Raw genomic sequence first — 14,003 nt, 5'->3', positions numbered from 1 at the left:
TGGTCTGGTCTAACTTCATAAATTATTAGAATAAACCTTTATTAGAATAAACCAAACCAGGTTGGAAGAGACCTTCAAGATCGTGTCCAACCCATCAACCAATCCAACCCACCCAAACAGCTAACCCATGGCACCAAGTACCCCATCAAGTCTCCTCCTGAACACCTTCAATGACGGCGACTCCACCACCTCCCCGGGCAGCCCATTCCATAGCGCAATCACTCTCTCTGTATAGAACTTCTTCCTAACATCCAACCTGAACCTCCCCTGGCGCAGCCTGAGACTGTGTCCTCTTGTTCTGGTACTGGCTGCCTGGGAGAAGAGACCATCATCAGCCTGTCTACAACCTCCCTTCAGGTAGTTGTAGAGAGTGATAAGGTCACCCCTGAGTCTCCTCTTCTCCAGGCTAAGCAACCCCAGCTCCCTCAGCCTCTCCTCATAGGGCTTGTGTTCCAAACCCCTCACCAACTTTGTTGCTCTTCTCTGGACTCGTTCCAGCAAGTCAACATCCTTCCTAAACTGAGGGGCCCAGAACTGGACACAGTACTCAAGGTGTGGCTTAACCAGTGCAGTATACAGGGGCAGAATGACCTCCCTGCTCCTGCTGGCCACACTGTTCCTGATGCAGGCCAGGATGCCATTGGCCCTCTTGGCTGCCTGGGCACACTGCAGGCTCATGTTCAGCCTACCATCGACCAGTACCCCCAGGTCCCTCTCTGCCTGGCTGCTCTCCAGCCACTCTGACCCCAGCCTGTAGCACTGCATGGGGTTGTTGTGGCCAATGTGCACATACAGGCTGCGCAACTGAAACTTGGCATCTGCTGTTTGAGTGCTAATGAGATAGGATTTTGGTAGAAGAGATGGAACCTAATCCTTCCCTGATACTTTACTGCATGTATCTTCTGTCAACAGCCTTTGTTTCTGTTGAGAGCTGTATAAATCAGAAACTGGGATTATAAGATCAATTATTATCACAGAATCACCAAGTCTGGAAGAGACCTCTAGTGTCACCCATTTGCAGAAATAGGGGGATTTCATTACAGTTGCTTTCTTGCAGAGAAGGAGCAAAAAACCTTGATTCATTTGCCTTGCAAAATGCTACATACATATATATATATAACAAATCCAGTGCCCCCAGATAAAATTAGGGGAAGGAGGACAGAGAATGTTGCATGCAGTTAACCTTCCTAAGACACTTGTTCTCTTATTTAGGGCTTCAGTATGCATGCAGAGTCTTTCACAAAAATCCACTTTTGTGCACTGTACAGTATGAGGAAGTGTAATCAGGGCTGCCATTGCTCCAACATCAGTGAAATGACGATGATGTATTTCTGCCACAGGACTCCATGGGGGAGCAGATCATGCTTTCTGTTCCATCAAAAATAGCCTGTGTAGCTCTGAAAATGTTCATCTGTTTTCTGGTAGATCTGAGGGGAAGTAGAAGACTTTTGATGGCAGCATTTGGAACAACTGGCAGGCTAGCTGCTGGGTGTCAGATTTTCAAAATGGCAAAACACTTTGTTCATGAATGCATCTGTGTGCTGCCTGCATGTATAGATCTGTATATGGAGACTAGGGCTTTGGGTGATGAAACAAGAATCTCTCTTAAGGACGTTTTGGGTAGCAGAATTCCTCTTAGTAACTTTAAAAGGCAATATGTGATTTTTATGGTATGAACCTCAAGCCTCTTTGACTTTGTCTATCCTGCTGCTTTTGAGTGGACTTACTGTCTTGGTTTTGTTTCAGTCACACCTTCAGTATGAGTTCATTGCTGCTGATCACAGTCCTTTGTGCTGCTTCTGGTTTCTCTCTGCACCATCCTGTTCCTTCTATTTGCTGTAGGTGACACGAGTTATTCTCAGGATTTCACTGCCTGTATAATATTGATAAAATTTTCTTATGATATTTCTGGATACCAATCTTGTTTCCAAAACCACCCACAAAATCCATGGGCTGTGCAGGGGATTGAGAGGATTCTGAAACTCTCCCTTTCCATCTCTGTCGTGACTAATGGTTGCTTCTGTGTTTTTGTAGCAGAATTCTCACCAAGTTGCTTCCTATTTGCCATATGTGCTAAAGGGAAAAAGTATCCTCATATTTGTCCTTGACACCAACATCCTGCTTGCTCAGATAGTACATTCTCTCACCATGGTAACTGGAGAAGTCTACAGTGTCCTGTGTTTCAGGAAGTCATCCAGTCCTTTTATTATCTGACCATCAATGTCTGCATACATGCCATGGATACTAAGACCAAAAGCATTGGTAGATACTCTGGTTTGATTTCCTCTATGATGCAGGGCTAAGGCCAGGATAACACAATGGACTTTTGTTTCTAGAAAGTCTGGATATAAGGAAATAACTTGACTTTTGTCAGTTGATCCTTACAAGATGTTTCTTGCTAGGCGTGGAAGCCTTTTTATCAACAGAAGAAATATTAGAGAGTATAACTAAAACTTACTGCAGCCTTGCAGTAAAACTGGCTTCAATTCCTTCACTTTGCATTTTCTTCCTAGCATCAAAAATGGTAAAATATTTTTTTGCCATTCCAGTCTGCCTTTTCAACATCATCTTTAAACAGGAGTCCTGTATTCAGTGCTCGCTGCTGCTCAAACACCTGGCAATTTCAACCGGGCCTTATACTGCAGCACTGAAAGAACACTGACAGCCTTTTCCTGAGCTTTGTCATTACCCAGTCCCCATGCTATGGGAATGAGGGAGTTGGTGATGTGCTGGGATAACTTACTTGCTTTTTAGCTAGATTTCAATGTGTTTCCTCCGAATAAATTAAACTTGGCAAGCACTCGCCACATCTGACCTTTCTCCATTAGTTATTTAGGTCTGTTTTTCTATTGAGTCAGTAAACTATGAAGGTTAGGTGTGAATTTTTTTCCTCTGCTGAATGCATGTGGAAACACTTCATTTACTGCACATTTTCTATTGACAAACAGCACTTTGAAATGTAACGGAGCCAACCCTGCATCCTCTCACCATGCACTTTACTGATCTGTTCTGTTACTACTTTTAATGACGTAAGGCTTTCTGTAGCAGTGTGTGGGTTGGCTACAACAGTTCCCACCTTCACTGTACATTATCGAGTTCCTCTGCAGAATTTGAGGGATTTCCTTGGAACAGAGACTCTCCAGGCTGTAATTTATGTCTGTGCGCTCCCCTGTCAGCCATTGCCTCGCTGGGTAAATACTGAAGCGTTCGTCAGTTGCATCCAAGTAACACATGGGAAGGTGGGGGGAGGCGTCTGTGCTCTCTTCCCTTGCCTCCTCTCAATTGCTTTAGATGTGATTGGGTGGAGATTTAACTGTCTGACTTAACTAAGTGTATTAGAAAGCAACTCCCTTATGTAGCACACTGTTTGAAACCTTTGCACATGTATTTTCTTCTGTCACCAGTTGAAAGTCTTGGTGCCTTTTTAAAAGGACCTGGCTTGTACAGACAGATGGAAAAATGTTGATAAAATTGTCTTGTAAAAAGCCAGAGAGCTGTCTGACCTATTGCAGTTCTCTGCTCCTTGCCTGTTCTATATATTGCTTTAACCTGCATCATCCTAACCAGATTTGGTCTCTGCAGAGGCTGCCAAGCCCATGGTTGCCTGGACTAGTCTCTAACCAAGAGGCTGTACAACCTTTCTGGGGCTGGAGGGGAAGGAGCTGGAAATGCGCCAGCACGTTACACATCACTGTTGTTGGGGAGAGGCTTGATGGAAAAGACGTATGTTTATGTAAATTGTGTGGGTTTAGCTCTTTTTTAACAGCTTCTGGCAAAACTCTGACAGAAAGTGTTCTGACTGTGCTTGTCTGCAGCCTCCGATGCACCCTTGCCAGCAGATCTGGACTTGTGGTTTCTAATTGTTTCATGAGGTTTCAGGTCACCTCTGGCTGTCTTTAGCACTGTTGTAGCCTGACACCGTTCCTGTTCTGGGTATCTCTGGTGTCTGCTCCTTGCTGAATGTAGCAGCTGAGAATTGAACATGTCAGATGTGCAGCAGGATAGGGGACAAGCTGGAATAGGATTCATAGCTGACAAGAGCCCTAGTATCTCTTCCAGCTCCTGGAAAATTATTTTCTTGCCTCTTATACTGGCTCCCTTATCCAGGAGTGCACTCCATTTGGCATGATTTATCCAGGTAAGAAGGTTTGTGTGCCACTGGCTGAACACTTCATAGCCTCTGATTTTTTAATGTATTTAAATACTGCTCCTTTCAGTTTCCTCCAGGCTGCATGTCTGGAAATAAGAAATCTCCTGTGCTGAAACGTGGAGAGAGATCCCTGAACCTGTGCCCTCCATTCGTTGTGCTTTGATACAGTGTATTTATACACAATCAGAGCAACCTTTGAAAAGGCAAATTGCTTAGAAAATTGGAATGCTTTTGAGGCGGAGGGAAAAAGTCATCCTGATCCGTATGACTCTCTCCCACATTACCAGTACCTTTTGTCTGTTTTCCCAAGGTACCAAGTGTGCCTGAGTAGTCATCACTAGATTTAGTTCTAGCTCCTGAGTTGTTTAGGTTTTTTTTCTGCTTCTCCTTTGATTTCAGGGATCTTGGAATTTTTTCACCATCAGTTGAAGGACATTGTTGAATATGCAGAACTGAAGACTGTCTGCTTCCAGAACTTGCGGGAAGTGGGAAATGCTGTCCTGTTTTGCCTCCTCATTGAACAGAGTCTGGTAGGTGCCTGCTGTGCTGCTTTAAAGCCTATCAGTCTCTCAAAATGTGCTCTCAAATTTTTGTTACTAATGTCATAAATAGCAGGGTTGAAATTGGAAAGCTTACTGTTGTTGTTGGGCAGATGGGTAGAAACAGTTCCCTCCTCTGATCTTTTACAGCTTCACAGGAGCTTTCATGACCATGAGATAGCAGTGATGCCTGACTTTGCTGGGTGAGAGACATTGCCTCACCTGTGGTACCTGAGGATCAAATATTATGACACTCATCATAAATTATGGTCAAATACAGTATTCCTGCAGTCAGGGGGGTTGCCTGCTCTCCTTATGTTAATGTTATTTTCCTTCCCTGCTTGTCGTTCAAAATTAACATGGACTTCTTGGACATTTTTCTTGCTGCTAGGATGGCTGACAGTGGTGCCCACTCTGCCAGATATTCATCTGTCCTAGTTTGAATGAAACTGCAAACTGTGTCCAGTCTTTCAACTGTTTCCTGTATGCTTAGCCTCTACCTTGCAGCATGCCAAGTTGCCCATTGCTGAGGACACGGGGCTACAATTGCTCTTCCCGACTGCTCTTTTTCTTACTCTTCTTTCGTGTCATACAATTTGCTGTTCAAACAAAGTGGCCAAACATGTGACTTCCTGGTTTTCATGCTTGTGAATGCTTAGAGAGGGAAGGATGGGCATTATTGAGGTGCTGTCTACCCTTTTTCTTTACCTGTGTTGTGCTTTTGAGACTTGGGTGTGGAGTCTCTCCTCTGCCTGTGTGTAGAGGATGCTCCGCTTATGCTATGCAAGCACATCCTGCCTCGTCATACAGAGATCTTGGCTGACTCCAAACCGGCTATGTCATTTCCTCAGCAAGCTGGCTGGGGGCCTGCCAGTGCACAAAAATAAATCCTTGTACAAGTCTCCTTCCTCAGGGTGTATTAGAGCTCTTGATGTTAGATAAGGTAATGAAGACATGATGTTCCTCAGCATCCTGTCCATGGTATTAGAGGATCCCTCCCTCATGATGGAGAGTAATTGGAGGGACAGGTGACAAACACTGAAACCATATTCAGTAATGGGATAGCTGAAACAAAATAAGAAACTGGGTTGCTTTGGCTTCAGGCTAAGAGGGTACCTTAGGCCCTCAGGTGCAAGGCCCAGCAGGTGAAAGCCTTTGCTGCCTCAGGGCATACTGAAGTGACACTAGCACTAGATGCACATTCTCCAAGATGCCACCTTGGTGATGGTTTCTAGTAATATGCTTCTGCTTGCTGCCCTCCTCTTCTTTTTGCTCTCCATGGTGTTCTGATGTCCTGTCACAGATTTCTAGTATTTTTTCCAGTGTGGTCATCTATCATACCTAGACTTTATACGCTGGTGGAAAAAGTATGTCTGTAGCGTATCTGTTGTTAATCTTGACTACCTAGAACATGCATTTTCATGGTGCTGATGCAAAGGAATAAGATGACCTGGGAAAGGCACATGAAGCCTGGTACCCTGGCCTTCCCAAGGGTATGGCTGATGAACAGCTCTTTTAATACTAGCACTGAGGGATTACAAATGAGCAGAGCCTCTGATCCAAAAATGAGGAGAAGGACTTAGCAAAGTTATGCACCTGCTTCTCATCATCTATGCATTTTCTCTGCATGTTGATACACAGCAGCCAAGAGCCAGGAGGCATCTGTCTTCTTTCCCCCATCCCTAAAGATGTAAATACTTCCTGAGAAGCGGTTTACTGCTGCTGTTGTGTGTCTCAGCCTGCCTGGCAGGGAGATGTTCCCACCATGATAATGGATTGTGGGAATAGTGTTGGTAAAAATAGCCAAGCAGTGAGTCATACTCTTCACTGCTCGCTCTGTGCAGGAGCCGTCTGCCGCTTTCACACTGAAATTACTCACTCTGTACTTTTTAATAAATACCCTGTCCTTTAAGACCTGCCAGCTGAGGGTGGGAGGAGAGCAGCTGGAGTTTACTTGGGAATCAAGGTAACTTGGTGAAATGAGATCATCTCTGGAAGTAATCCTGTGAGGAGAGTGAGGGCTCCAAGTGGCGCCATGCAGTGTTGATGGAAGCTGGCTGCCCTCTGGTGTTCCTGCAATGGTGTTGGTGTGCTTTTGGAAGCCCATTTTGGGCATCTGACGTGGTTTGGGGATTATTTGGTCCTAAATGCCTCTCATTTCTTTTTCATTCCAGTCCCTAGAGGAGGTGTGTGACCTGTTGCATGCAGCACCATTCCAAAATATTCTACCCAGAGTTCACGTCAAAGGTATCAGCTAAGTGAAAACACCTTCCTCGGGTAATGCTTTCCGCTTTTCTTGCCTGCTGCTGTGGCTTTAGGGACCATACTCAGCCATCCTTTACAACTCCGCTGTTAATTGTGGGACAGAGGTAACAACATTCAGGCCTGCTTGCCTGGCTGAAAAATATGTGCTCCTTAGAGAGGCTCAGGGCAACTTACAAAAGTGAGAGGAGCAATGCCATGAGGAGGAAAAGTAGAGTGGATACCCAGGGCTGTATTCCTCCTTTTTCGGTGTGGTGGGAGGCTTTTCCAAAGGTGCCATTTAGTTCCCATGGGGTAGGCTTGGTGATACACAGGCTAGGAAGTCTCAGCAGAGTAAGTAAATACAAGTGGTCTCAGTGGGCTTTTCACATTCCTTTTTACTAAACTAGGCATGCAGTGGTGAATATTTGCAGGATGGCTTCCTTTTGTATCTGCTTTCTTCATCCTGAGAATGTGAGGTTTTGGATTTTTTTTCCCCTCCCTCATGCTTCTCTTCCTCCTGTGCTGTTCCTCTGCCTCCCTTCTTCTCCATTTCTTGCTGCTGGAGTAGCTGATTTGTTCTGCTTGAATAAACCCCATCAGCTAAAAACCTTTGAGACTATCTCCAGACTCACCATAGCTACTTGCATCTCTGCATAAAACTAACCAGACCACTGTAAACAGTGTTTTCCCACTTGCCAGAGAACATTTCCTACTTGCCAGTGATGAGGCAGTGCCAAGACTTTTTTTTTTAAGCTTTTCTAGACATAAGATTCCACCCTAATTATAACCCACCTTCCAGAGCCAAGCATTTTGTGTATGGTAAAGGACATTTTACTTGGCTTAGTACGAGTGGGAGTCAAATATGTTGGAAGCAGCATAATACAGCCTTATATTCTTTCTTTAGTTTAGTTAATTATTTTCTACTACAATCCCTCCTTCCTGTTTGCACATGCAATGGAACATTTTAAAACACATGTTTTTTCTAAGAGCACTCTGAAGAGTGTAAATTATTCTTTTCTTTCTTTTTCTCCTTTCAGAGGGTGAAAGACTTGATGCCAAAATGAAGAGACTGGAGTCAAAATATGCTCCACTACATTTGGTTCCTCTCATTGAGAGACTAGGCACGCCCCAGGTACTCTCTCTCTCATTCATGTCAGAGGCAATTCAAGAGATTTGTGAGCCTGTTCTTTTGTGCATCCTGATAGCTATGTCATAATTTCAGCCTGTGCATCCAGCTTACCTCTAGAAGGGGACTTATTTTTCCTTCAGATCCATGGATTTGGTAATGCTGCTAAAGCTCAGAAGTTTAAAACACTTGAGATTGGGTTGGAACTGACCTATTTTGGGGAAATTGCTGATTTGCATATATGTTGCTACATGATTCTGTTTCAGTGTAAGGGCCAGCCTGGGAAGTCCTAGTGCAAATTCTACCAAAAGCAATCAGTTTTTCTGTGCATGTATATTTTAAAACAACTTATTCCTCTCTCAGATGATTATAAACCCTAGGAAAATGAGCTGAGTTGTGCTTCCCTCCTTCAGGAGGGGCAGGTCCTGCCTGACCAACCTGATCTCCTTCTATGATCAGGTGACCTCCTGGTGGATGTGGGGAAGGCTGTGGATGTAGTCTACCTGGACTTCAGCAAGGCCTTTGACATCATCCCTCATAGCCAACTCTTGGCCAAGCTGTCAGCCTGTGGCTTGGACAGGAGCACTCTGTGCTGGGTTAGGAACTGGCTGGAGGGCCAAGCCCAGAGAGTGGTGGTGAATGGTGCCACATCCAGCTGGCAGCCAGTCACTAGTGGTGTGCCCCAGGGATCAGTGTTGGGCCCAGTCCTGTTCAACATCTTTATAGATGATCTGGATGAGGAGATAGAGTCCACCCTTAGTAAGTTTGCAGATAACACAAAGTTTGGGGCAGATGTTGATCTGTTGGAGGATAGGAGGGTTCTGCAGAGGCTGGACAGATGGGCAGAGTCCAACATGATGGCATTTAACAAGTCCAAGTGCTGGGTGCTGTACTTTGGCCACAACAACCCCATGCAGTGCTACAGGCTGGGGGGAGAGAGGCTGAAGAGCAGCCAGGCAGAAAGGGACCTGGGGGTACTGGTTGATAGTAGGATGAACATGAGTCAGGAGTGTGCCCAGGTGGCCAGGAAGGCCAATGGCATCCTGGCCTGGATCAGGAATAGTATGGCCAGCAGGAACAGGGAAGTCATTCTGCCCCTGTACTCAGCACTGGTTAGGCCACAGCTTGATTGCTATGTCCAGGTCTGGGCTCCTTAGTTTAAGAAAGACATTGAGATACTTGAACGTGTCCAGAGAAGGGCAACAAAGATGGTGAGGGGTCTCAAGCACGAGCCCGATGAGGAGAGGCTGAGGGAGCTGGGGTTGTTTAGCCTGGAGAAGAGGAGGCTCAGGGGAGACCTTATTGCTGTCTAGAACTACCTGAAAGGAAGTTGTAGCCAGGTGGGGGTTGCTCTCTTCTCCCAGGCAAGCAGTGACAGAACAAGAGGACACAGTCTTAAGCTGTGCCAGGGGAAATTTAGGCTCAAGGTGAGGAGAAAGTTCTTCACAGAGTGATTTGCCGTTGGAACGTGCCCAGGGAGGTGGTGGAGTCACTGTCCCTGGAGGTGTTCAAATAAAGATTGGATGATTGGATGTGACACTTGGAGCCATGGTTTAGTTGTCAGATGGTATTAGGTGATAGGTTGGACTTGATGATCTCTGAGGTCTTTTCCAACCTGGTTGATTCTGTGATTCCTGGAAACACAATAACCAGAGAGATCATTCTTGAATGCCCTTTACAGCTTCAGCACTACGTTTTGTCAGTGTGAGGGGGGACATTAATACCCTGCTAACCTTGGCAGTTTGTAAGTGATTGAGATGTGAATAGCAGAAACTAAAGCAGAGTGCTGTGAAACAAAAGATTTCAGACTGATTTTATCACCTTAGGTGCTGCAGCTCAGCAGGTGATGCTGCACTGTAAGGAGAGAGCTGCATTAAGTGCTAACTGAGCACTGCTGCTTATGGGTTTAGTCTGAGCCTGCTTATGCCGTCTTTGGAACTTTCCTGTGTCTAACAATAGGCACTGAGGAAGATGTGAAGTAGAGTGCAGGTAGGAGCTGTTCCCTGTACTGGCAGAAGAGCACTGAACCCTCTGGGTTAGCTTTTAGCCTCTATTCAGGCATAGAACTCTTTAAACTCGCCTGGGACTTGTCCAGGATTAGCAGTACTGCAGTTAGTGTTACTTAACTACAGCAATGGCCTGTCCACTTGAAAAGGCTTTTACAATTTTCTGAGTGTTTTTCTCCACTGAACTGAAGCCCAAATTGGTGGCCTCTGACATCACTTTAAGTAGAAGCTGCTCCTATAATAAACCAAGTGAAAATGAAAACTGTGGTGGCGTGTTTTTGTTGTACAATGAAGTCATGTGGTCAAGTGTTTCTTACCCAGGTTTTGCACTTTTTCTCTCCACCACAGCAAATAGCAATCGCAAGGGAAGGGGACCTGCTGACCAAGGAACGCCTGTGCTGTGGTCTGTCCATGTTCGAGGTTATCCTGACGAGAATCCGCTCCTTCCTGGATGATCCCATCTGGCGTGGGCCCCTGCCCAGCAACGGGGTGATGCACGTGGATGAATGTGTGGAATTCCACCGGCTCTGGAGCGCAATGCAGTTTGTCTACTGCATCCCTGTGGGAACGCACGAGTTCACTGTGGAGTACGTGCTGCCAGCGATCCACCTGCGGGCAACAGTGCTTTGTTTGTCCTTGTAACTGGCCGGGGTCCTAGAATGGAGGGGTTGGTTTGTCTGTCTGTAAGAGCTTAGTGTGAAAACAAGGGAAAGTCCTGCAATCGCAAGGAGGGGCTCATCATCCCTAAACACAGATATTGCTGTGTCTTTAAGAATAGCCCTCTGTTTTAAGTATTGCCACTGTATAATGAGTGATCCCACGACAAACAGGCCCTAGCACACATCTTTCAATAGTAGTCAGACCCCTACAGAGGCTGAACGTAAATAAAATAGCTGAGCACCAGTGCATGAATTTTTAAGGAGTATTTTCTTCTCTGAAGTAAGAGCAAGAATGAGCACTTGGAATTTAAAACTATTAATGTGAGTTAACCAGGAACTGTTGGTTCTTGGGTTTGTTTTTATATCCTTGCTTCGAAAAGTTGTAACATGTTTTTCACTGGGTCATTGTGGAGGCAAGAGTATCACAGTATAACTTAGGTTGGAAAGGACCTCGAGGATCATCGAGTCCAACCTATCAACACAGACCCCATGACTAGACCATGGCACCAAGTGCCACGTCCAATCTCCTCTTGAACACCTCCAGGGACAATGACTCAACCACCTCCCTGGGCAGCCCGTTCCAATGACGAATGACTCGCTCGGTGAAGAATTTCCTCCTCACCTCGAGTCTAAACCTCCCCTGGCGCAGCTTGAGACTGTGTCCCCTTGTTCTGGTGCTGGTTGCCTGGGAGAAGAGGCCACCCCCTTCCTGGCTACAACCACCTTTCAGGTAGTTGTAGAGGGCAATGAGGTCACCCCTGAGCCTCCTCTTCTCCAGGCTAAACAATCCCAGCTCCCTCAGCCTCTCCTCATAGGGCTTGTGTTCAAGGCCTCTCACAGGAGCACAGGATGTTTCTTTCCCTTCACACAGAGAAGCAGAGTGGTGTTGAACTCCCACCTAGTTTTCTTCAGAAGTATTTTTTTTTCCTTTCAAAATGGAAGGTAATGCCACCAGAGTCTAGTGGGGAGTAAATGTTTTTGGAGTGTGTAAAATTGTCTGGGGGTTGTCCTTTCTTTGCATTGCTTGTGGTGCCTAGAAAAGAGAACTTAATTCACTAGAGATTTTGCAGTATTTGCTAGATGTCTAACATGTTCATTATTTAGTGTAGTGGCTGATTACTGAGCATTTCCAGTGGATATGTTTCTGAAGATGCTGGTGGAATGTGTCTTATGTGGTGCGTTTCCTGTCTCAGGCAGTGTTTTGGAGATGGATTGCACTGGGCTGGCTGCATGATCATTGTGCTTTTGGGACAGCAGCGTCGCTTTGATGTGTTGGATTTCTGCTACCACTTGTTGAAAGTCCAAAAACATGATGGCAAAGATGAGGTTATAAAGAATGTGGTGAGTTGAAAACATCTGTTCCATATTCACTGTAGTAATGAAGACAACAATAAATCAGAGCTGCCTACTCAGATGCAGGGTAGATACATACAGCAATTGCTTTATAATGAAATGCTGAAAATGGGGGCACCAGGGGTTTTAGGAACAAAAGATTAAGGCATTAGTACTGGAGTTTGAAGATTGGTCAGTGAGAATTCGGAGTTCCTGATACGTGGGATTTTCTTAGTGCTTTCCATCTCACGTGTGCCTTCAGATTATGACAAGGCTGCTGCAAATTGCCCTTTTTGGTACAAAAAGCAGAACTGTCAAACCAACCCCAAATGCACGTTGGATTTTCACTGGATTAGCAGGGTAAGGGAGACATTCCTAACATTGCTGAGAGAGGTGAGGTAACAGCATTTTCTGCTGTTGTGTCCAAGGCTTTTAATCTCCAAAGCTAATGCCTGTGTGTCTGTGTTTTGGTGTTTGCAGCCTTTGAAGAAAATGGTGGAAAGAATTCGCAAGTTCCAGATTCTGAATGATGAAATAATTGCTATTTTGGACAAGTATTTGAAGTCTGGCGACGGAGAGAGCACACCTGTGGAACATGTGCGCTGCTTCCAGCCACCTATTCACCAGTCCCTTGCCAGCAACTAGACTCCCCACCTAAACATGCTTTTTGCACCTGTTTAGGCTTAAAGTATGGGGGGGGACAACAACCACAAAAAAAACACAGCAAGAGTTTTAAGGAATCCTCTCATCTGCATTTTCCAGAATGCCTGTGCCATTCCAGTGGTGCACTGTCCTCTTCAGTCTCCAAGCACAGTAACTGTACACAACCCATACTTATTTTTCTAGACTAAAATTTTATACACTTTGATTAAAAACCTGCAACTGTAAAAGATATTTGAAATCCCTTTGCATTCCTGTACTGAGGGTGGCCCTTTTAGACTGGACTGACATAATTTCCCCCTGAATCTATTAAAATAATAGCAGCGGAGGGTAAGAAACCGAGTTATGTAGCTAAAAAAGAAGAAATTCCTACTTGTTTGTATTAGAGCATTAATTGCTTAATTAGCCTTTATTAAAAACAAAACAGTCAACAAACTTGATGCTTCGTGAATAATTTTTCTAGTCTGTTGATAATTCTTCTTTGCAAATCTATTTCCAGAAATTGGTAATCATGGAAATGAAGGCTAATTAAGGTGACTGTTTCAAAGTTATTTAAGAGGAAGGTGACTGATAGTATTCTGATCTTTATAGAAGGCACTAGTTGGACTGATTAGAAGGGGGGCTGCTTACTTTTTCCTAATGAGAGCTTCTACCACAACTTATATTTTGGTTGGTGATGCCCGTCTACAAAAAGGTCTTTACAAGTGAGAAGGAATTCTTTTTTGCAAGAACCTTGGCTCCAAGGAGCAGGTGTCGTCTATCCTGGTACATCAGCAGCTCTACCACTGTTAATCATGATTTACTTATGCCAAGTATTTGTATAATTACAGTTACTGTATTATGCAAACACCACATGGGTAAAATTGTTTGTGAAAGTTTGCATCTGTAAAAGTAGAATTTTAAAGAAACCTGTTTGGCTGAAAGCAGTGATCCTGCTTGCTTACCACAGGCCCAAACCAAGCAGGAGCTGAGATATCTGGAACAGACACAGAAGGGTAATTACACATTCCACCCAGGATATGGATTTCTGGTTAATGTTTCTAACTCCTAGCACGAAACCAAGAATGCATCCCTTCAAGAAGCTGTATTTCTATCTTCCCTCTTGCTAGTTGGGGTTAGGTTGCAGCCCATCTTTTCTCCTGCTCATCTCTTTTCAGGTGTTTTACAACAGCAGCATCAAGTCCTGTAATGGGTAAAAATGAGTGTCTGCCACAGAGGGGATGCAAATGAGGAATGTGTAGGTACTGGGGTGGCAGGGATTTGGAGAAGAGAAAATAAATGAACTGC

General features: G+C 44.8%; 1 protein-coding gene across 2 annotated transcripts in view; it reads left to right on the top strand.

Moving 5' to 3' along the window:
• The window catches only part of CYFIP1 (cytoplasmic FMR1 interacting protein 1), a 90,743-nt gene extending 77,592 nt beyond the window's left edge, over positions 1 to 13,151 (top strand). For both annotated transcript variants that reach the window (XM_068140760.1, XM_068140750.1), the window contains exons 26-31: positions 4,550 to 4,680; positions 6,864 to 6,936; positions 7,971 to 8,065; positions 10,414 to 10,652; positions 11,918 to 12,065; positions 12,537 to 13,151. In XM_068140760.1, coding sequence (XP_067996861.1) covers positions 4,550 to 4,680; positions 6,864 to 6,936; positions 7,971 to 8,065; positions 10,414 to 10,652; positions 11,918 to 12,065; positions 12,537 to 12,701 — 851 coding nt within the window. In that variant the 3' untranslated portion in view covers positions 12,702 to 13,151. The remainder of the gene's footprint in view (positions 1 to 4,549; positions 4,681 to 6,863; positions 6,937 to 7,970; positions 8,066 to 10,413; positions 10,653 to 11,917; positions 12,066 to 12,536) is intronic.
• Positions 13,152 to 14,003: the final 852 nt, after the last annotated feature.

This window comes from Melanerpes formicivorus, unplaced genomic scaffold (assembly GCF_026170545.1).
Source record: "Melanerpes formicivorus ecotype bairdi unplaced genomic scaffold, bMelFor1.0.p_v2 SCAF_1, whole genome shotgun sequence".
Lineage (NCBI taxonomy): Eukaryota > Metazoa > Chordata > Aves > Piciformes > Picidae > Melanerpes > Melanerpes formicivorus.
The sequence above is the reverse complement of the archived record's forward strand: the minus strand, read 5'-3'. Positions and strand labels throughout refer to the sequence as shown.